The sequence below is a fragment of the Diadema antillarum genome, unplaced genomic scaffold, assembly GCF_040938485.1.
Source record: "Diadema antillarum isolate AM-2024a unplaced genomic scaffold, OU_Dant_1.0 seq00000697_RagTag, whole genome shotgun sequence".
NCBI lineage: Eukaryota > Metazoa > Echinodermata > Echinoidea > Diadematoida > Diadematidae > Diadema > Diadema antillarum.
This window is the reverse complement of record NW_027271602.1, coordinates 1,694,136-1,717,063: the sequence shown is the minus strand read 5'-3', so window position 1 is coordinate 1,717,063 and position 22,928 is coordinate 1,694,136. Positions and strand designations below refer to the sequence as shown.

The 22,928-nt window shown below is 37.4% G+C and overlaps 1 protein-coding gene across 1 annotated transcript in view; it reads left to right on the top strand.

Annotated features, from left to right (window-relative positions):
* The window catches only part of LOC139737646 (uncharacterized), a 98,941-nt gene that overhangs the window by 59,640 nt on the left and 16,373 nt on the right, over positions 1–22,928 (top strand). The window contains exon 13 of the mRNA XM_071648321.1: positions 19,280–19,438. Within this exon, the coding sequence (XP_071504422.1) occupies positions 19,280–19,438 (159 nt within the window). The remainder of the gene's footprint in view (positions 1–19,279; positions 19,439–22,928) is intronic.

Genomic DNA, 22,928 nt, shown 5'->3' with positions numbered 1-22,928 from the left:
GGAAACATTTAACTGCACATTACTTAAATATGAGACCATTCTGAAGCAAATATTTTTCACACAAGAATAGATATATAATGTACTCTTAAATGAATCCCATAAGGATTGGAACAATCATCCCTCAGCATTCCCACTGATTCCCACTGAGCAGTGACTAGCCATCCCCTTTAATACCTCCCTGGTACTGAACCAGCAAACGAACAAACAAACAAACAAAACGTCCCAGTCAAGCTTTTCATAGCTTGTGACGATCCAGACAAAATGTGTAATATGTTTCATGTACAAACTATGTGCATATTTGTGAATAATGTATGTAAATGCATTTTGTGAATAAATCAAATCAAATCAAATAAAAAACAAAAACAAACAAACTTTTTAAAACCCCAGCCTACAGTGTTGTACACATACCTACACACATACATGTACAATCTTTATGTACAAATGCACACACTAGTCAGCACTGTATTGGCAAATTTTTGCTGTTAAAGGTGTTTCCTAAAACTTACTAAGCCATTAAAGAAGGCTTGATACCAAAACAAGATTTGTCTATTGCACACTGACCTCCTCATGACATGCCTTGATACAATGCTCATTCTATATCAAGATACGAAGTATACTAGACTGATACTTTGAAATTAAGATTATAAGTTTAGAGTGTGTTAACACTTATAATGTATAGTCTTTATCCTTTTGTAGTAGCAAGGATGCTGCCATGTTGAAATGTTTTGGAGATGGTGATAATCCTCCATGACAAACAAAATTGTTACATGTATTTCCATTCAGGATCATGCTGGATTTTATGCACAAGCGAAGTAAAAATTCCATGACAGCTAAATCAGTTAGTATTATTATATGATAGTAAATTACCATTATGTGGTTTTATGTGTGTGTGTGTGTGTGTTTGTTGTGGGAGGATGGAAATAACACATAAAATATTAAATTGTATTCAGAATGATAGGGATGTGTTTTTTACAATACTAGTGAATAGAAGTGTGACATGGTTTGGAAATATCAATTTCCTGTTAAAACAATCAAAATACTGTGCAAATATTTCCTAGGTCTTTTCAAAAGCTGTTTTTGACAGCCCTAAGAGATAACATGAAGTTTAGAACAATTCCTCAGATAAACATGAATTTTCATTTAGCATACATTCCAATGACAGTTCATGAATTTTGCTTGGTGTCCACAGTAGCAATTGTTAGCACGGAAAAAGAAATCTCCTTAGTGTATTCATTTTCTTTCTAGAAATGTTGCTTATTATATTGTTAATTTTTCTTAGCATGATATTTGATACCGTCTATTATTTCTTGGTAATGCGTGTTATATACAACCTTGGGGTTGGACACCAAATATAAATGGCAGCAGTATGTCTAGAATTTCAACTTTGATATTTCATTGTGCATGTTGTGGATACACATCCATGAGTTGACTTAAAAGCAAAATTTAAGGATGCAGCTAATGCAATGTAAGGTATGATTAAAATTTCAGCAATAATGTGCTTTACTGTGGACACCGAAAGGTAGTCATGAATTTCAGTACCCAACTACAATGCCAAATCACCTTTATTTGGGCTACTTTTTGTGTGATGTTATAATGCATAGAGTTCTTCAAACCAGAGAGAAGTGTAACTCCTTTATCTCATGTGTTGAGGCCTTATTACTCAACCCCATGGGGTATTTAACATTCATTACCAAGAAATGGGTTAGATGCCAAGAGTAACAGTCATTACCCTCTTGGGAAACCAGCTGTTTGAAGCCGTCTTCAATATTTTATGTGTGTGTGTGTGTGTGTGTGTGTGTGTGTGTGATATTCACTGCAAATGTGTTTGCAGGGACTCAAATCTGAAAATGATTTGCGTTTATTAGAGATAAGTACACAAACTGACTTTTTCCTATATGCTGTAAATTATGCAAGTCACATGCACTTTAGGTGCCCAGAAATAGGTCATTTGTACTGTATAATGTACCATAGCAAAGGAAATCATTGAGGTTTTGACCTAATTTTATCTATGGGATACTATCTCTTCCACATATGGATAATACAACATATTGAAAAAAAAATGAAACAGTGGATATATGACATTGATATTCTGTGTTAGAATATGTGCAATGTTGTAAACATTATTTTACACATATGATTATCTTAAGAGATGAAACATATTTAGGTGGTAAAATCACTGTTGACATGATATTGGTGTCCGCAGACATGCCTAGAGGATAGATATGAAGTCAGTGTTACAATGGAACCTGAAAAGGAGACATAATAAGGATTTTGGTTCAGACTGGTGGGAGGCAAAATGCCATGATCACGAGGACTCCATCAAAGTATCTAGTCGTTTTTGTGAGCTAGCTTGGAGCATGAGTAAGCTAAAGGGAAGGGAACATCATGTACTCAAGTCATGTAATGTGCACCTGTCTGAGCATGCATGCAAATTATCGGCAACATCACACGAATGCATGATGCAAGTTTGCTGGTGAATCAGAATATCCCTGGAACCTTCCACATCAATGCTTATCTCTTTTATGGAAGGTACACATAATTTGCAACCTGATAGTCAGAGCAAACTGACATTTTCGGTTGCTCCTTTTTGCCAATTTCTATCTACTCTCCCTCCGTAGTACTCGTAGCGAGTAATGCTAGACATCAGTTCTATGACCTGAAATGTAGTCAACATTGTAGTGGTGATGGTTCACCCCAAAGTAGCAGGGCCATTGTCAAACATTGACCAGCCATTTTGTTGGAACCATTTTTAAAGACGTATGGATGTTTGCATGGCTATTTTCTCATCTTCATTCCATGTCCATATCTTAAGATGAAGAACATTGCATGGATTCCATGGATGTATACCTTAAGCCTTAAATTCTTACAATGCGGAATTCTGAAAATACCTACAGACAGATTATAAGGACAGATGTTACACAATGTGGTTGAAGTATATGAATAATAAGAGTGTAAACTGCCAGGTAAGAGAAGACAAAATCAGCTGTATTCCTACAAGAGAATTTAACCATTGGAAATCAATTCATGTGGATAGTTTGAGAGTGCATTTTATACACCCATCTCCAATAGTAATCCCTCCTTCAGCATCTACAGTTCTACAGAAATCCACACAAGATTTGCAGAGATTGCTAAAAAATTTGCTGTTTGTGAAAGGGATTAAATATATTCTTCAAAGATATTTGTTGGCATGTTTGAATTTGATTTAGAGTGTGCTTTTTATTTGTTCTCATGTGCCATGGCCTCAAAGGAGCTATTGCCTTCTTTTCTCGTTTGTTGCACTTAGTGTGTGATCTGAAGTTGGAAGCTTTTCATGTCTTCATCTTCCTTCAAAATTAAAAGGAAAGATTTCAACCAAACATTGTGGGCATTGTTATTTGGAGCATGGAAAGCAAAGATGTTCATATTATGATACAGGTAGCCCGAATGGAGGCCCAGAATGGAGGCCATAATGTCCCACATGGTGAATATGAGAAATATTTTCCAGATCCTGAAGTAGTACAACCAAGGCATGGTATATTACCCCTTTAGTGGTAACAAATACAAATTGCTCATGAAAATTTTGGTGGTGGCTCATTTTAGCTCCTGCAATACTGATACACAGGTATCTATATATACTTAAAGACCTGTTTATGTGGGGGTACCATGGAGTGGGAACGGTGGCCTGGCTCGCATATAACGTCTCTGTAGGGTGTAAAACTTTGTCGCTGATCTCTGTGTAAGTACACACACAGAGGTCTGTAGAATCTGGACTGGAGCTGATGGTTAAAGATGAGAAGAGTACACTTTGATGCATATTTACTGACCATGGCAGTTCTATTCCTGGTTTTTAAATGTATCCCAGTGGGCAGCAAATGAAATGGGCCACCCATGAATCCACAAGCTGCTGAGTCTGTAAATGTGACTACCTCAGCTGACATAGTACTGTAAAACGAGAAATGTTCGCGTGCATTTTAATTTCGCGAATTTCGCGAGCGCCAAGATTCGCAAAATTAAAATGCACGCAAAATTTCTTATCTACACTACAATGCATTGAACGCAAGAGGCATTTCGCGAAAATTTCTTGCCACGAAAAAGGCCGTCGGCTCCAATTCGCGAAAATTTCGTGCCGTGAATATATCATGTTTTACAGTATACAACTGTAGTATACAACTGTAGTTGTCATACTTTTCAAAGCTTAAAAAAAGTAAAGATGATTTAAAAGTTTTGGTACATCCCACAAATGGAAATTCAAGCATCAAACTGAATGTGAGATTTTAATAAGTAATTATGTATATTGCAACAAAGTTTTTCAAATATAACATAGAGTGCCTATTGGACAGAGGCCCAGGGCCAAAACTATCTTGAATGTCAAACAACTCTTCTATTTCCTGTTCCAGAAGTAATGCATAGAAGTTATACTGTATTTCTACACATTTGATGTTTTTATGGTGAGTAGGGACCCTGAAGAAGTAGTTACAATTTGGTTAATGACATACCATCAAGGGCACACAATAGAAAAACTCCATCAAGGTCAAAGTTATGATTAAGCTCAGTTGTACATCAAGCCCTTTGGCTCTTTCATTGTCCTGTTGCCTGCTGTGGGGCTCGTCTTTCATTTTGCTGCATTTGATCATAGAAGCTGTTGAAGTCTTGGTGTGGATGGATGGAGAAAGAAATACACTGTAGCAAGCAGTCTAGAAGCAAAGATAAAAAACAAAAACAAACTGAAAAACAAAACACATGTAAGTCAAAATATTCTGATATAAGGGAAAAAGGATGAAACAGACCAGTCTGTAACAAATAGGTAAAAGATACAGTTATAAGTGATAGAAGAATTACAATATGATGGCAATGAAGAAAAAAAAACCATCCAAAGCAAATGAGGGATCATGCTCATATTTGACTGTTTTTAGCTCCATGACTAGATCCCCAACAAAACTCAGCAAGAATAAGAAAGAAAATGTATTTACTTCTTAGCACATAGGAATAGTGCTCAGATTTGATTGTTTTGTGTTCTGTGGCACCCCACCCCTACAAAACCACGCAAGAAAGAGAAAGACCAATATATTTGCTTCTGAACAAATGAAGACATATTGCTTTTTGTCCCTTGCCAAATAGATCATTTTATAACAAAATACTTTGGCATTTTCAAAGTAGCATCAATCTGTTATTATCTTGTTTGGATATGAACGTATAGAATCTTTTTTTTTTTCCATGTCACCCATGGTTTTCAAATTGATGATTGTAGCCTGTTACCAAAATACCATTACACTGTAGTATATTGGTGGCTAATACTGTTTATTAGAGTCATGATAAGACACACACACACACACACACACACACATATGAGTATGTACATGATTTTAGGAGAGCATTTGTTACTATGTAAAGCAAATCTCTGTATGTTAACATGTATCACAGTGTGTTAACTTGGTTGTACCATCTGCCTAGCCCTGTATATGACTGACTAGGTGCAATATTTCATGTCAATGATGCTCACCTCATGCATATTTGTAATTAGGACATGAATTTTAATGCTTTCTTTCAAGTAGCCTTGGCCCCAGGTCGCACTCTTGCTGACTTGAAGCAACGCACGAGCCCCCAGTGTAACAGTGGACAAGAGTGGAGGCTGTAGATGATTTCACAGAACTGCCTTTAATTTGGTCAAAAACAAATTAACCAAATAACATTGATTTATCTGAGGTTAATTTTGTGAACAAACCTGAAGAAATATCCAGATGCATGACAGATATCAGTTGGTACAGAAGGAAGTGTGTTCTGAATGTGAGAACTATACATTATAAGGAGTATAGTAAACAAGCGAAAGTGTTTAACAGTGTACTGTGAAGTACAACAGAACTATCAGATGGAAAATTGAATCTGATCACTTCAAATGAAAACAACCTGAAAATAAAGCATGACAGCAATATGACTGTAAAGTGCGTAGAAGCTTCAGTTATGTGAACTACGCCATTATTGAAGAAGAAATCTTGCCTGGTCATGCTTCCCTCTGGTATTATATAATATCGGTATATATGCTGTGAGTAGATTTCTCTCTTCTACACAATATCCAATTAAACAAGAACCCAGATAGTGCTGATCATAACTGAAAGGCGGAGTTCATAAGCAGTTGAAAAGAAGAGAAAGGAATTCTCTTGAAATTCTTCTACAACCATCTTTTACAGCGTCCAACTAGACGAGAACCCTGATAGTAGTAATCATGACTAAAAGTGCAGTGCTTTAAGAAGCAGTGGAAAAGAAGAGAAAGGAATTCTCATGATTCACAATGATGACTGACAATTGATATTGGCAGTGTGTTTACATCAATTTTGTAGAAATGATTCAAAAGTGAATCATACCACTGGAAAGCAAAATAATTATCATTGTTGCACAAGAAAATTATGAAATGGGCAAGAAAAGCTGAAAGGACTCAGAATGGGCAAAACACTTTTTCTTTTGAAAGTCAGAAAATGTTAGTTTATTGAAAACAAATAGCACACTGGAATGTTTGTCCGTGTTTTGCACATTGCTTTCATACATTCCCAATTTTCAATTATTTCAGTTATTACAGCAGTATGAGTAGGCAACAGCCTTGCAACATTGAACATTTTTGTTATCTTTGAAATTTTGATTGTTGTATAAGATGTGATAATTGTGAATATTTTTACAAAACCAAGGCCTATGACAATAGCCAGTCCAGCTCTCGTTGTACCGTACCTTAAAATATGCTGGCCTTTATGTTGGAAGTTTTCAAGATGATGTGAGAATATGTTGTCAAATGCACCAAATAATCTTTAAGCATGCAAATCCAGCACAAGATCTGTTAGTCCTAGCCATAACCTTTTTAGCGCAGAAAAACTCTGTGCGCACAATTACTCTTCCATTGCAACAACTTAAACTCCATCACTCCATTTTATTCTAACACTTGATTTTGAGAGATTTCTCTGTATCATCTCTGCCATGGCACTGATGCATATGTTTTCCTTTTGTGTACTGGTAATCTAATTTGGTACTCCTGCTTTGTGGAAAGTGTCTTGAACGATCAATCACATTTATTTTCCAACTTTACAGTCCATTTTTTTTCCTTGTTTGTTTCCATGAAAATGCCTAGCTGTTAAAAATCCAGCTGACTGAACACTGGCACATATTGTGTAATTAAATTACTTTTCCAAAGGCAGAGTTAGTATCAAAGGCTAAATTTTGTTATCCGTCTACAAGCAGCCAGGAAAAGAGAGAGAGAGAGAGAGAGAGAGAGAGAGAGAGAGAGAGAAGAATAAATGTCAATGAGATGAGGGAGAAGAGAAATGCATGGCTAGTGTTTCATCACTTGTTTCTATTCTTTTGAAGCTATCCCATGTATGCCATATATATTTTTTTTTCTTTTTTTGGGTGGTGTTGTTACTTTTGTGACTTTTTGCAAGTCAACTGATATTCACAGAATCATTGTGTAACATGCCAATAAATTGTCTTCTACAATGCAACTGCAGTGTATGAGATGTATGATAGCCCATGGCTCCATGGATAGCCTCTGCAAGGTTGGATATTGCTAAACTATTCTACTTGAGAAGGGATCATACAAAAGGGATGATACATACATGTATATTTCTCATTCTGTTGCTGTGGTTCTCAACTGCAAATATATCCACTCATGAAATTTTGTTTTAAGACTTTACCTGATTATAATGTGGGCATGTACATTATGGCTACCTAAATTTTACTACCTCAACATGTACATCCTCGCATGATAATTTCCCTTCGTGTAATTGAATAGCAATTTTTGTCAATGGACATATATTTTGAACAAAAGATATGCATTTTTCTATTGCAACACAAATGATATTTTGTACAGCAGTCATTTCACAAATGCATAGCAAATTGATATGCCATCTGACCAGGAAAATTATCCCCTGACACTCATGTTTTCACACACAGAGGATATCAGGAACCATTAGTGCTATTAAAAAGGTAGACATTTCACTGAGGGGATGAACTAATGAAATTTGCTGACAGTGGAGTGTGTAATTCTTCTGTTTGTCACTGATTTGTGATAACAGAAGTGTTTTTGCATTTCAGTTTCTGTTTGTTTGTCTGTCTGTCTGTCTAGTATAGTATATCTTTATGTATAACAACTTTTATGATTGGTAGAATTAGTAGGGTCATGAACTAAACTTTCTGATTCTTGCATGGGGAATATAGACTCCACTATGTCCAGCCTAGATAAATCAGTGTGTGTACACTTTTTCACTATTTGTAAAAAAAAAATGATGCATGCTATTTCATGCACTACAGTATATAGTTTTAGCCAAAGTATATTTCAAAAGCATAATTTAGCCATATGCAGTTCTATTTCTTTTCTATTCTGTTCTATTGTAAATAAAACATCACTTGGGCTAGTCATACATATGATGTGCATATAATCTACATGTAGTATATTGTATTCAAGATCATCTACTATTTTATTGCACTGTGATGCAAAATATCAGTGATGTGTTTGAAAGGCCTGATATAACATACATGTGTAAAATTGTGCACAGAACTTTTCGTATTAAATGGGATTTTCATAAGATATATGATTATGTTCAAGTTTTTGTTGCAGCCTATATATATAATCATTCTATGGTAGGTGAAATTTGTATGTATTTGAGAAATTAGAATCGAGTAACAGTCTTTGACTAGATTTATTGTCACATTAACCTAATTTGTGATAAAGATTAGAATCTAGTTGAAGATATTCAGGTTACAGATTTTTCGTGTTATTCAGGTTATAGATTTTTCGTGCTATTCAATGCTGTAATGTCAAGTGTAAATTAGTTTTTTTAAAGTCCTTTCAGTCAGAGTATTCACTCAATGTAGAGTCTGTGGCAACATTATGAGACTTTCAGCAGCAATGGCCATGCATCTCCCTCCTTCTATTAAACTGCCAGTGACACGTTTCTCTGTCACATTTTAATATGGGCCCTACTGGAATGGAGATGGCCAGTTTCTGTCCCCGACTTATTCCCTCGCCTTCTGCTTACATCTCAGCTTCTTCCTTCCCGGAATATTTGTGTCGTCTCTCCCGCCAGTGCATGATGGATGTGGAGGCTTGCGGCACAATTAGGAGTGTGGTGATGTTTATTTCTGCCCCCATTTTTTGTGGTTACTTTGAGTGTGTTTGGTAATCTGTGGCTGATATTCCTGCTGTACCTTGGGCGATGTCATGCTTGGGTTGAACAGATCCCACGTATAACAGATCTGTAATTGAATATATGCCCTTTTCTGTCTGCGTCTACAGGACCATTGAAGCCCATTGCTACCTTTGCAAAGCTGTGCATTTCTTTGTAGGTGTTACCTAGTGTTATTGTTAAATATGTACATCCAATGTTGTTAAAAGTACTTTGTGCTGAAAAGCTTTTGTGAAAAGAAGTACAATTTATGTTGTAACCTAACAAGGAAGAGCTCACGTGTGTAAATGATAATCTTATTCTCTGAACAACACTCATGTGGAAATATATTTGTTTGCAATGAGTTGTGACTCACCACATGATACAAACTCACCTTAGTGAAATTATTATTGTATGTTGGATGTGTCATTAACATTAGCAAGTTAGCCTCAATTATGAATTTTGTGTTGTGACCATGGATTTTGCAGGTATAAGCTGTGCCTTTTATTTTCAGTGTATGGATATTGCCCATTATTGTGAAATTCTCTGTTATCAGAATTACAGTTCTACAGTGGTGATGATGCAACATCACTGCCATATCACAAACATACTTGAAAGTGTCGATCATCTTTCACAAAGAGCAGAGACAATAATGCAAAAGTGTGAACGAAAACAAGAGTAAAAACATAAATGGAGAACATCATAATGACACTAATTAAACACACTGACTCTCCAGTGAAAAGAAATGTTCATTGATACATTCCATCATCTTTTAAGGTCTCATTTAAAAAAAAATATAATCCACTCTGGCAGCAGATCGAACATTGCCTAAACATTAGCGAAAGACTAGCTCAAACTGTTAGTGCCAGCAAGTCAAAAGTTATGGACAGACATGCATGTAGTGTTTAAACAGGTCAACTGTGGTAATGACGAGGCTGCTTTTCATCAGATCGTTAAATTATTTGAGATCTTGGATTCTTTGTGTGTATACATTACATAGACAACCCATTCCTAATTAAAGTGGGTATTTTAAATTATTCATATTAGCCCATGATCAAAATGCTGTTCTGTACCTTATAACATTATTGTAACAGCTAGGAATATGGTTTTGCTCTGAATTATCCTCATTTTTATTTTTTGAGAAGACAGAATTCATTTTCGATGTCTGCTCATGGAATGATGTATATAATGATTACCTATCATTTAGAATAATATAAAAGATGGTTAAAATCATTCCATGTGAACAAATCTTCAAAATAAGTGTACATTGCATATTATCTGTGCTAACTGTGTCATGCAGGTTTCTTCTTGTTTTTTGTTTCTGGCCTGTAGGTAATAAACCACAGAGAGATAAAATGAAATCTCACACAAGCCAGTTAATTTAGTGCAATTCGAATACTGCATCATACTGGACATAATCACAAGCATGGAGATGTACTGCAAATAATCTGTTGGCTTGATCGTATGGAATCTCTCTGTATCATGTTTCAACCCATGAAGCTTTAAGAGTTCAAGCACATTGGGGGAAAAATGATTTTCTTCACTTACTGCATTCTCAGCTCAAGTTACTGTTTGGTGAGTCTCTCTGAGAAGTCCAGTAATACTTAGTGAGCGCTCTGCTGGAATGCCATCCGCTTGTCGATTTGGGTGGGAAAAAAGTGTGGATTATGTCCTGCATTTCAATCAAGAGCAGCCTGACTGTGTAAAGCTGAATGGATGAGCATGTTCATGGCTTTTTTGGATGGACTGAATATTACAGCATATCTTGTGGCATTGGAGGTGTCTTCTTTAGAGTAATACTGCAGATTGGATGATGAAATTTGAATCCAGAATGCCACCAGAAGCTCTCTCATAGTTCATTGCAGTGACATAATTTACATGAATGGAAAAAAAAAATGGTGATTTGTGATGAGATTAGGTATTTGCCTGTGCACAATCAATTATTTCATGTATCCTTTCATTTTTTTTCATATTTTTTTTTTTCCGATAAAAGCATGCAGAAATATTAGGCTGGAGCTAACTCCCTCAGTTTTAGGTGGGGGTATTGATCGCAGTCAGTAATAGCTCTAGTTTCCTTTCTGCCTGTGAATGTCACATTATAGATGATGACTGGCGGGGGAGGGAACATACCGAATGTTCCACCCGAAGGGTTTGAAATGCTATTGAGGGAGGTTATAAGTCCTGAGACTAAGTTGAGGGACTTATAGCCTCCCAAAATAGCATTTCAAACCCTGAGGATGGAACGTTTGGTACATATTCCTGACAACAAAAGTCATCATCTGATATTATATAGGTTAGTCAAATATGGTCATCTGCTTTTTCACATTGTATGGAATAGGCAAATTTATCCTATCGATTGCGTGAAATATATGATCGTTCAATCGTTTGGTATTGTTTGTAATTTGTTACGTGAAAATGTTTTCCCATGGGAGAACATTACAAAAATGTTTTGCCCATGGGTGAACATAACTCATGCGCCTCCATCACCTGACTGTGTTTAGCCAATCACTAACCGGTATTTGACTAACCCATTTGATATTCCAAATTATCTTGGACAGGGCCCCCATTTCTTATTATCATTATTAAGTTACAACAACATCATCATCATCAGCAGCAGCAGCAGCACCGCCACCAACACCACCACCACCACCAACCACAACAACAACAACCATAACAACAACAACAACAACTCATGTGCATACCATAGTGTCATGACCTCTGGAAAAGGAAAAGAATCTCTTCTATGGTGGCAAGTTTTTATAATACAAGTAGGATCAGTAAATGAGGTACAGTTATCAGTATGTAGGTGGTGATCATAATGATTACTAATGGATTTTTAATCACTATTCTATACATTTTGGCAGGTTAGCTATGCCTCCCTAAGTGGTGCAATAATTCATTTGTGCTTGCTGATGCACCTAGTTGTCATGCATACATTTTAAGTACCAAATACATTATGGAAATGCACGTGTACACATTCAGTGTGAGTCTAACCTGTTTTGAAATTAGTGTGCTAATGTAACTCTGCCTAGGAATCACACAAATTATCACCATAATTCTGCAGTTGGCTAGCACAATCTGAATTATCATGCTTTTAAGGAAACGTGCAGTGTAGCACTGACTTGTGTGGGTTATGCCCCTTGGATTTGATGTGTAATTACGCATCAGAGCTGACAATTATTGGCTCATGCTAATAACGACATGAACTTTGTAGTTAAAAGGACATTTAAAAAAAAAAGGGTATCTTACAGACATTGACATGTAGGGGCACAACCATTGAGTAAGAGTGATATGCTCTTCTTATCTTGCTACCATCACACATTTGTTTCCAATCAAACTGCATCTCCAGTCAACTTGTCTCGGATATTCCAATTAGGATACCTTTTGACATAAACGAGACAACGATTTGGCAACAGTTCTCCACAGTAATCATGACATGATTGATGTTTATTGGGAAAGGATGAGCTCCTGAGTGGTTAACTAGGAGACACGCAACCATCTATTCATTGTGTGTATACACTAAATGTCCTTAAAGGACTCTATGTCAAACAGCACACTCGAAATAATATAGGAAACCTAAATGGAAGTGAAACAGTGAAAGGGAACAGAATGTAAAGAAGTGATCCTTTTGTATTGACTTTACCGTATGTCCTCCCGAAAATTACAACGGGACCCTCCACAACGATAACTTTAAAAACAGTAATCAATCCAAATAATTTCAAGGTATGAAACTATAACTTATTACCCACATCTTACAGAAAACCCCATCCGATTTGCTTCAGTGGTCAAAGAGAAATGAGGATCTTTGTAGAGCATGTCAGGAATCCCTTCCCTCCAAGTTCTGTCCATTGTGTTCACACATTAAAATGTAGTTCTAAGAGCATCCAAGCGCTAAATTTGGAAGAAACAGACCCGTGTCATGCTTTACAAAGATCCACATTTCTCTGAGACCTCTTACCAAATTGAGTGGGGTTTTCTGCAAAGTATAGGTAAGATACTATATTTTTAGACCCTGGAATAGCATTCAGACAGTTTGATCCTATTGAATGCTATCAATGCGAAAATCAGATGGTAATTTTATTGGGGAAATACTGTACAACATACTAAGGGAAATGAAAAAAAAAAGAACTCTTGCCCTTGTATTTCATTCTCTTTTTCGATTAGTTTTGCTGTTTGAATGGTAGGCTGTGAATGAGTTATCTTACCCACTCTTGAATGGGTTGTGTATAACCCCATGGCTATTGGTCAGAGGGTAGGTAATTGTTAATTGAATTGTTGATATTTTCTAGAAAAATCAGCACAAGATGACTGATAAAAGATAAATTGAGACATGAAATAGCAAAAGATACAAAATATGTGCGATATGTATTTATACCCATATACCCGTAGGATGTTATATGTATAATAAAAGCAGAATTTCAATAAGATTTGAACACTTAGTGTGAAATATCTGATGGCTTCTCAATCTTGTGCATTTTATGGTGAGTGAATACACTCTCCACAATAGTTCAATGATGGAGAATACAATATAAAAAAAAAAAACACCAACCTGTCTGCATCTCTGACTGTGTGTCTGTCTCACCTTTTTAATTTTTCTGCCCCTAAGTTGCTTTTTGATAAAAAGGATGTGTACCAGTGTCAAGGGACTGAAAATGTCTCAATTCTGTGGATTGGATTTCTTGAGAGTAATGAACTTCGCCTCCAGAATGTAGAGCTAAGTTGTAGAGTCCAATGCTGGACAGAACAGAGTGAGTATCAGCCAGCACATGTATTGACTAGACCTAGCTGACCTACACATCAATATCTTTTGCAAGTTTTATATTCTTCCTCAATGGAAGTAATAGCTTGAGTACATCATTCGGGGAAACAGATGAAGAATTCTCCGGTGTAGGATTATCAAATTTAGATCTTCTCTGTTTACCAACAAGCTTAATTTTCTCTCATCCTTTCCCTCTGAGGTGATAGTTATGGAATCCTTTGCAGATGAAATCCCATTTGGACACATGGAGGCAGATATGTACAGTTAACCAGGCCTCCTTCAAGAGCGTGTAGGTGGCTGTTCAGCTTCTAAAAGTTAAACATGGGTTCACGTTCACTGCACTAAATGTGTTTAAGGGAGACATTGTTGAAGTGTCACCTTTTCACACAGACTTGAAAAATAGTGAAAGGGGATACTCTCCCTGACCCACTTTTCCAGCCTTTTCTACTGCTCTACCACATGATTAGAAAGAGAGAGAGAGAGAGATTTTCCCCCTTCTTCTTTTCCTCCCAGAGCCTCTGGGACAGATTGTGGATAGGGCTTGCACATGCTGATGCAGATACCCACAACCCAGATTTTGTTCGGCCATCTTCTGAGATTTAACTTACACTCAATATGCGCTTTCACATGCTTCCCTTCTGATATGGGAATGCAGCCAGGCCTGCTTCCCTACTCCTTCGATGACGCTGCCTTTCCTCCGCAAAAAGAGGCAGTTGCACTTCGAAATTTTACTCTCATCAGTTTGGCACATGCGTCTGCAGAGTTAATGTTTCATAACATGAGCTGTAGCAAAGCTGATATTTCACCATGTAGGTCTTCCACCCGACATGGATTAAAAACCTGATCTACCTGTATTATCATCTTCCTTTGTTCACTGTACATGTGTGGTGCTGAAATTCTGGGAAGGGGGGGGGGGGGGGGGGGTTGAGGATGTAGAAACTGGGAAGGACAGGGGAAGAACACTTTATTGATGTTTACAATGTGCAAGTAAGATCCATGAGTTTTCCTCTTTCATTTGTGCCTTTTTGTATTCGTAGTATGTGTTGAACTTCTGGTACATTTTGTTACTTCTGTTCTTGTCACATTTTTACATGTACAATTTAGCACATATCAAGATATGGGTATGGACAGTTTGATTAGTGAATATGTGTAACTAATAAATCAGAGAATTATGTAAAAGCAGTCTGTCGGATAATACTCTGCTATGTTCTTTTCTTTGCAAGGTGCATGTACATTAATCAACCTATTGATATTTTCTAGTGCAATATCTATAACCAATTTTTGTACAATGCACAAAGTGCTAAAACAACTAGCCATAAAGCAGCCTGTTGGGATTGATGCATAATATATATTTTTTCAACCACTAAATACAAACATTTGATCGTCCCCTGACAAATGATGTATGATTATGGAGCCCCACAGTGTGATGAGAGATGTAATTGGATAATGGTCGGCTGTGTCCAGTAGTCATCCACGTATCTCATAATACATCATTCAGCTCATGTTTATGTCAATGTCACCCTCCCAGAATGCCTGATAAGAAGTGAAGACCATTGGAAACACAAATTCATAAATCACTGACATCTGCGAGCAATGCTCATACTAATTGCAACAGTGCTGTGCTCTGCATATCCCATCTTGTCTTCTTTTTTCTTTGGGGGGGGGGGGGGGGGTGGATGGAGAGGGAGATGCAGAAGGCAGTTGATCAATCTGCCTGTCAGTGGGTTATCATGCCAAATAGTGACAACCAAATTTAGACTCGCATTCAGTCGATCCTGCCCTCTTCTCTCCTGGCGTGTGGCATTAGCTGATATATGATTTCATGATGTGTAAGATGAGTAGCCTTGACATTTTCCTTTGTTATTGGGGCATGTGCAAATGTTCGTAAATCTGGTTGTGCTCCCTCCTGTATTAGAGGTGAATTAGCTTGTCACATTGCATGTGTCATTCTTATTGTTGTGATATTAGGCAATTATTGATAAACATTGTTATCCAACATCAAACAGTAGGTGACAGGTATATGAGAGAGAAGGTCAAACAGCTGTGTTTGAAGAGAAAACAAATGGACAGTGATAAAGATAAATGAAGAAGATGAAGGCGTGTTTTGTATTATATGTTGACTAAGAGGAAAAAGAAAAGATGAAAGAGAAGGGGAGAAGGTCGTGATTTGTGAATGATGAATTTTGTTATTATGACGCAACTGAAGAAACGACAAAGCAACAAACAGAAGAAAATCAAGAAAAACAAAATCATTCATTATGCAACCAACTAGAGATTAACCATTCTTCCAGAAAAATCCAGACATACTAATACTTCCAGAACATTTTCATATTTTCCATTGCCATTTAAACAACAAGAGTAAGGCAGGTAGTGGTTGAAATCACCACAAATTACTGGTTTGAGGCATAGAAGGCTCTAATGTGTCCTAAATCACACCATCATGGATATGCCACTACAAGAGGAAAGTTAGTAATGCATAAGTAGGCGCTGAGATTGGCGGTTGGCAGGGAGGCAAGAGGGTATGATGCTTCTGATGTAACGCCGATGCAGAATTAGATAGATGTCCTGCGGCCATGAGTGGGAAGCATGCCTGTCACTTGATCATAGACTGCTGTCACATCAACCTTCCATGTCTTGTGTCTCACAAGGGTACCAAGTGAAGCTTGGCGGGCACCAGATGGCTGCAATTTCGAGTATCCATTTCATGTGGCGAAGACTCTAGTCAGGCATTAGGGCATTGTGATATATTTGGGGAGTATTTCATCTCTCAGCCAGACATGTTTCGAGTGATTTATCTTGGGTGCAAAGACCTTATTGCTGACTGCATATCTTCAATGACAATGCACAAATTGTCAGCTGAGCTGCAGAAAGGCATAAACATAGCAGACTGTGCACAGTTCAATTATACTCATCTTGATAAACTCTGCAGACAGTATATATAGTGAATCTTCCCTCCCCCTTTTTTTTAAAGGAAATAATGTGTTTACGAGACTAGTAGATGGTGTTTATGTGACGGAATGGGGATCATTATAAGGATGTGCAATTATAAATTATAAATTGACCAAAGCTCATAGATCTCAATTCATTAAAGATATAGTACATACACAATCAGCAGATAGTGCTCAATCCACATCAAGTTGTTTGGTAACAATTCTGTGTAAAAGTGTTCCTGGTTGATGACTCTCGTACCTTTTTGCTTCGTACGCATTTTATTTTCACACAAGCTTTTATTTTCATCCATTGAAAGCTTCAGTTTGTGTCTAAAGTATGTTTTCAATCTGAAATGTCAAATGTAAAGCAAGGAATCCATTAAGGTTTAAATCTTTCATCTTACCATTGTTCACTTTGAACATTTCTGCAAGTCAAAACAGTATCGTGTTATTGTTTGATGGGTTGTGTGTTTTAGTGTTATCTACCTTGTCCTGTACATTCTCCTGTACACTGAAAAATCTACCTCTGTGAGGCATTGGGGCCTGACATAAGCAGCTAGAGTCGGTGGTTTTTTGAGATACATAAAGTGGGTAGCTTTATGTCAGGCTTGAGCTGGCATGCAATGAGGATGGATCACCAAAGAGAGTGGGAGGGCTGTGATGGAAATCACAGTGGCATGAGTTTAAAGCCATGACTGCCCTCCTCCTTTTATCTAAATGTCAAACTGTCACTCAGTGTGCAGCCAATGGACAGGAATTTATTTAACAGGGTTTTTTTGTGTGTGGGATTTGCATTACATGAGAAAATATAGTGAAATTAAAATTTTGTTTGTGTTTATTTGCAGAATTGCATTTCTGAAATGTAAAACTTGAGTGTCTTAACTGAGGAATCTCTTCAGCATTTTACAAGTGCTATACAGGACTCTACCAATGTAGAGATGTGGGGACATAGTGTACGATAGTTTCGTCTGTGTCCAAGACTACATGTGATAACTTGAGAAATGTATGAGCCATAGAGGGCAGTGAGCAGAATGTCACAAGCAAAACTGCAGTTTTGTAGCTGAGTTATCATGCATTGTGACAAATTGACAAATTTGTGCAGCAGGTATTGCCATGTGATCTTAGGACATATACTTTATGTTGACCAAAGGAAGAGTGGAGAGTGGTGATGGAAAAACAGTGAATAGATTAAAGATTTGGCAAGACATATAAAGGTATAACTCTATTGCTCTTGGAAAAGAGTCTGTGTTCAAAGAACATGATTCTTGCATATTGCTGGAAAGAAGCACAGTGAATCCAAATGAAAAGAAAACTTCCAGTGTGGATTTCATGTGGCCAAGCTGGAAACTGAGTAGCATGGTGCGGTCAATAATACTCTTCAGCAAAGGTCAAATCTCTCGAATCAACCAAACTGGAGAGTAGTTGACCCTGCAGGCATGATCATGGGAAAAAATGTCTGGGGAATTGCATTTATGAAGAATTGTATCAACTCTAGATATCTTGAGTTCTGTACAGTTACAGCTGTAGCATGCAGATGAAAATTCAGTACCTAGCAAAGCCTTGAAGAGGATGTTATTCTCTGCAATGCTGGTCATTAAGATTTGTATTTCATATGACCTGTATAATCTAGTCTTTGTGTCTGCTTTTAATGACTAATGAAAAGGACCAGTTTATGGCTACTGGTTATGCTATATATTTTGTGAGGTTTTTATTTTCACGAACTTTGCTAAGTGGGTGCTATTCGCGAATTTAACAACACAAAAAAATATCAACTCTGATTCTGACATGAATGCGACATGCACACATACATTTCTCCATTCATTACTGCACTCCCTCATTGCAAATTCAACCACTCACAAAATTTTGGGGAAGTCCTGACAATTCACAAGAATTTGACTTGCGAAATAATTGGCATGTACAGTAATTTATACTCAATGTTATTTCACAATACATGTCAACACTCTCCTGATCCATCATATTGTCTGAAATTATTTAGATAGCTGCCAGCCACTAGCTATACATATTTTCCCGTCAATCAATTCCTTTCAGACCAGTTAACCCAGTCATGTATTGGGTTTTAGTTCTATGTACATGTATACATTGCACCGTGGTGTTTGTAATATGATGGGGTGTGACTGTCACGGCATATCATGTATGCTTTTAGACAAACTTTTGTGTTTGAAAACATGTTGAAATATCGGCATATCTGAGTAATTTGTCAAAATTACGTAGTTGCAGAGTTGACAGGAAATCTGCTAGCCGCCATTAAGATTTTGTCCTCCTGCAGAAATAGCACTTGAATTGACTGTCTCTGCCCTTAATCATAAGGGACACAAGAGGTAAATATTTTTATCTTTGTAATGTTATCATGAATATGTTTAGTTTTTGAAAAAAATATTTCACTGAGAATCATGCTGTTGGATGACTCATATTCTTAATGCCGTCATGTATTCTGGTCTTTGTTGTAGGACAAGCGTTTCAACCCAGAGGTTGACAAGATGACAGGCTACAAGACCCACAGCATCCTGTGCATGCCCATCTGCAACCATGATGGCGAGGTGGTCGGTGTCGCCCAGGTCATCAACAAGATCACCGGGTCTCACGAGTTCACTGGCAAAGATGAAGAGGTTGGTATAAGAATCTGACGGCACAAGTTGTCTTGAATTGTGGTCTGAGATCTGTCAAATGCAAATTGACCTGCACTTTAAGTAAGCAAAAAAGAAAAAAGAAAAAGAAAGAAAGATATTGCTAATCAGTTCAATGGTCAAAAGTGCAGGTCCCTCCTTATTTTGTAAGAATATCTATATCTGGATTTTGCATTACCTTTATTTATTTGTAAATGAAAGTTTTACAATGTCAGTGAAAGAAATCACTTTTGAAAAAACAAACAAACAAACAAAAATAGGCTTTTAATTAGATGCTTTCACCAACTGTGGGAAAGAGTTTTCATTAAAATTTTTGTGATTAAGATATTTCATGATGCCTGTTGGAATTGTAACGTTGATGATGTTGTAATTTCAGTTATTTTCTCACCAAAACTGAGATGAGCTCTCAAAGAAATTAGTCTGGTGAGCCTATGTAAGGCTTCATAAAAAGTACTGCTTTACAAATTGTCATTCATGTTCCACATGTTGAACAGTGACAACATCTTTGTGATGTTCACATCTTCTGTAGATATACTGTAAATGCCATCGTGTCATTGATTTGCACTTAACGCTCTTCAACTGAATTTACGACAGGTTGTAGTTGTGATTTGATTTGTGTTGTTGTGTATGATGTAGATGCCCTTTGTGTACACACACCCACACCCACACCCACACACACCTACACACACCACACATCTACACACACCATACACCTACACACACATGCTTTCATATTCATTGCACACATTCATCCATGCGTGCACATGTACGTTAAGGGTCTGTAATGGCATGGGGCAAGAAATCATTCGTGTGAATGATGGACATCAGAGAATGTGCTTTTTTTCCTCTCCTGTACATATTGGTGAAGATGAGGGTATGACTCTGAGAGAAAGATGTAATAATTTCCTTTTGAGCAGATCCTGTGGCTCGTTGCCTATAGTTATCTAACCCTGCAGGACTCTTTAGAATGTAAGAAACTGGCAAACAAACAAGTAAACAGGAATTAGGGAGATGCATGTGAAAGTGCATTCACAGTCAAGTCCCTCAAGATGCTTTAATGCTGCCGTCTGAGGCTTGACAAGCCCACCAGTCCCGAATTCCTCTGCTATACGGATGCTTTGCCCTATTGATTGGAAAGTGGGCTTCAGTCCCAGGCGGAAATGGCCTGTAATTAAATTTTGTGCCTTTTTTTTGTGTGTCCACTTACAAAATTGGTTCCCAGACTTGTATCTCACATAGATGGCAACTTCAGAGAAAGAATTTGTACATTTCATGTTCTTAACACTATAAGATGCATGCAGATTCAATAATGTGTGAATAGATATGGGATCTTGCCAAAGTATTTAAATAATCCCCTCAGGGAATTAGTTGAATTTCTAATGTTCCACTACTTACTGTCTGACTGACAAAAATATTTATAAAGAATCTATGATTGGGATCATGTTTTTTTATTAGCCAATATTTACCTAAATGGTAAATCCTCAATATTTTGCACAAAGGCACATAATTCTCATAAGACATGTATGTATTATACATACATACATACATATATACACACACATACATACATACATACACATACATCATATCTATATTTATTGCAGTATTATCATTTTTTCCAGCACATTTTATTTGTTTGTTTTAAGAGTGCACTTTCATCTGTACGTAAAATGCATATCTTTTGTCTTGACATATTTGAAACCTTGTGTGAAGAGGCTGGTAAGATAGTAAATGCACTCTCAGCTGTATGCCCCTGACAAAGTGAAGTGCCCAGCCCCAGACTAAAGGCAGATGTCCCTTATTCTGGCAAGTCAATATTTGCCCACATTGTATTCCATACTCTGTTGAATTTGAGACTCCTCCTGGATGGACTGGGGCCTGATTCTAATTTCACCTGCAAGTCCGGAGAGAGAGAAGTTGCGTTGGGGCTAAATGAGAATATCTTGGGATTTATATCAATCAAGAGGTCGAGCCAGTGAAGTGATACGCACCAATTACCACTCATGCATGAAACTTCAGGCATGCTAGTCAGTCTAATTTCATTCCGAGGAAGGATTCAGATGCTGAGAGAAGAGAGAGAGAGGCATAAGTAGGATAGAGGGAGATAGGAAGAGGGAAGTTGTTAAAAGAAGGGAAGGAAAAGGTGAGGAATACAGTCATGTTAGGCAGTGTTGTACAGACTACCAGGTAGGGCCTAGTTACAGTGTAACAGTGTATTAAAGTAGAAGTGAAGATAGCGCTTGTAAAATAGAGAGAGAAAAAAAAAAGAGAGGGAAAGAGAGGGAGAGAGAGGGAGAGAGCAAACATACAGGCAAAGTTCAGAGAGAAATCAACATAAAAGTACAGTTGACATTTTCTCCAGCAAAGGCTGAGTGAGAAGAAAGGAATTGCTAGAAATTACAACAGTTTGGATGTGTTCCCTTATGGCAGAGAAAGTGAGTTTGTCATAGGATTGAACACTGTGGGGAATGGTTGCCTGTGCAGCAAAGGCGTAGATATTAGCAGATGATAAGTGGAAGCTGGCAGGAGTAGGTAAACAGAACATTAAAAGGTAAATGTCGTGGGAAAAAACAAAAGAAAGCAAAGTAAAGCTCAAGAGTTTCATGGCATGGAAGTGGATGAACATGTGAGTTGGACAAGGGGAAACAGGAACAATGAGTGAACTGAGTAACAGGGACAGATATTAAGAACAGAGATTGCAAAATTTATTGTAGAAAAATAATAGAGAAGGCCAAGCTTGAAAAGCAGGGCAGTAAGGAATAGAGGGGGAAAAAAATGTAGAATGAGGAAGTAATAGGTGAATTTGTAGATGCTGAATAAATGGCAAAGGGTAAAACTGAAATGGCACAGAAGGAGGAGCAGAGAGGAGAGGCATGTAGACTTATAGCCGCTTTACGTATTAAATGATTTCTGTTGATGTGCCATATCTGTCAGTCCACATCAACCACCAGGATGGGGCGAGGCTTTCAATTTGTACAGTCCAGCATGTGGGGGTAAGGGCACTTTCTTCCAAGCCAGCCAGCATGGCCAGCATGTATTTTATTAGAACTTTGGGGGTGGTTTTCTAGCTATGTCTTTCAGTCTCTAATCTGTTGTGTAAACCACCAATCAAAGTGCAAATGCGAAGCTGTTCACTTTTCTCAAATAGAAAAGATGCAGAAACTCATCCCATGGAAAAATCGGATGCACTTTGATTCACATTTCAAAATGAATGAGAATAGTGCATCATTCCTTACCCATTATACTCATCAGTGGAAAAACAATGGTTTTCGATTGTAGCTGTATAAGCAGCATGTACGTGTAATCTGAGCAATACGAAACTATCCCCAGTTTTGGTCCTTAACCCATCCACGTACGGGCCTCTGTGTAATCTGTAAGTTTGTGCCTGTCTAGTAAGTTGGCAGTGAACTTGGGCGCAATCTTCCCTACGGCGCGATCTACACGCGAAGGGCATTCATACGTCATTGAAAAA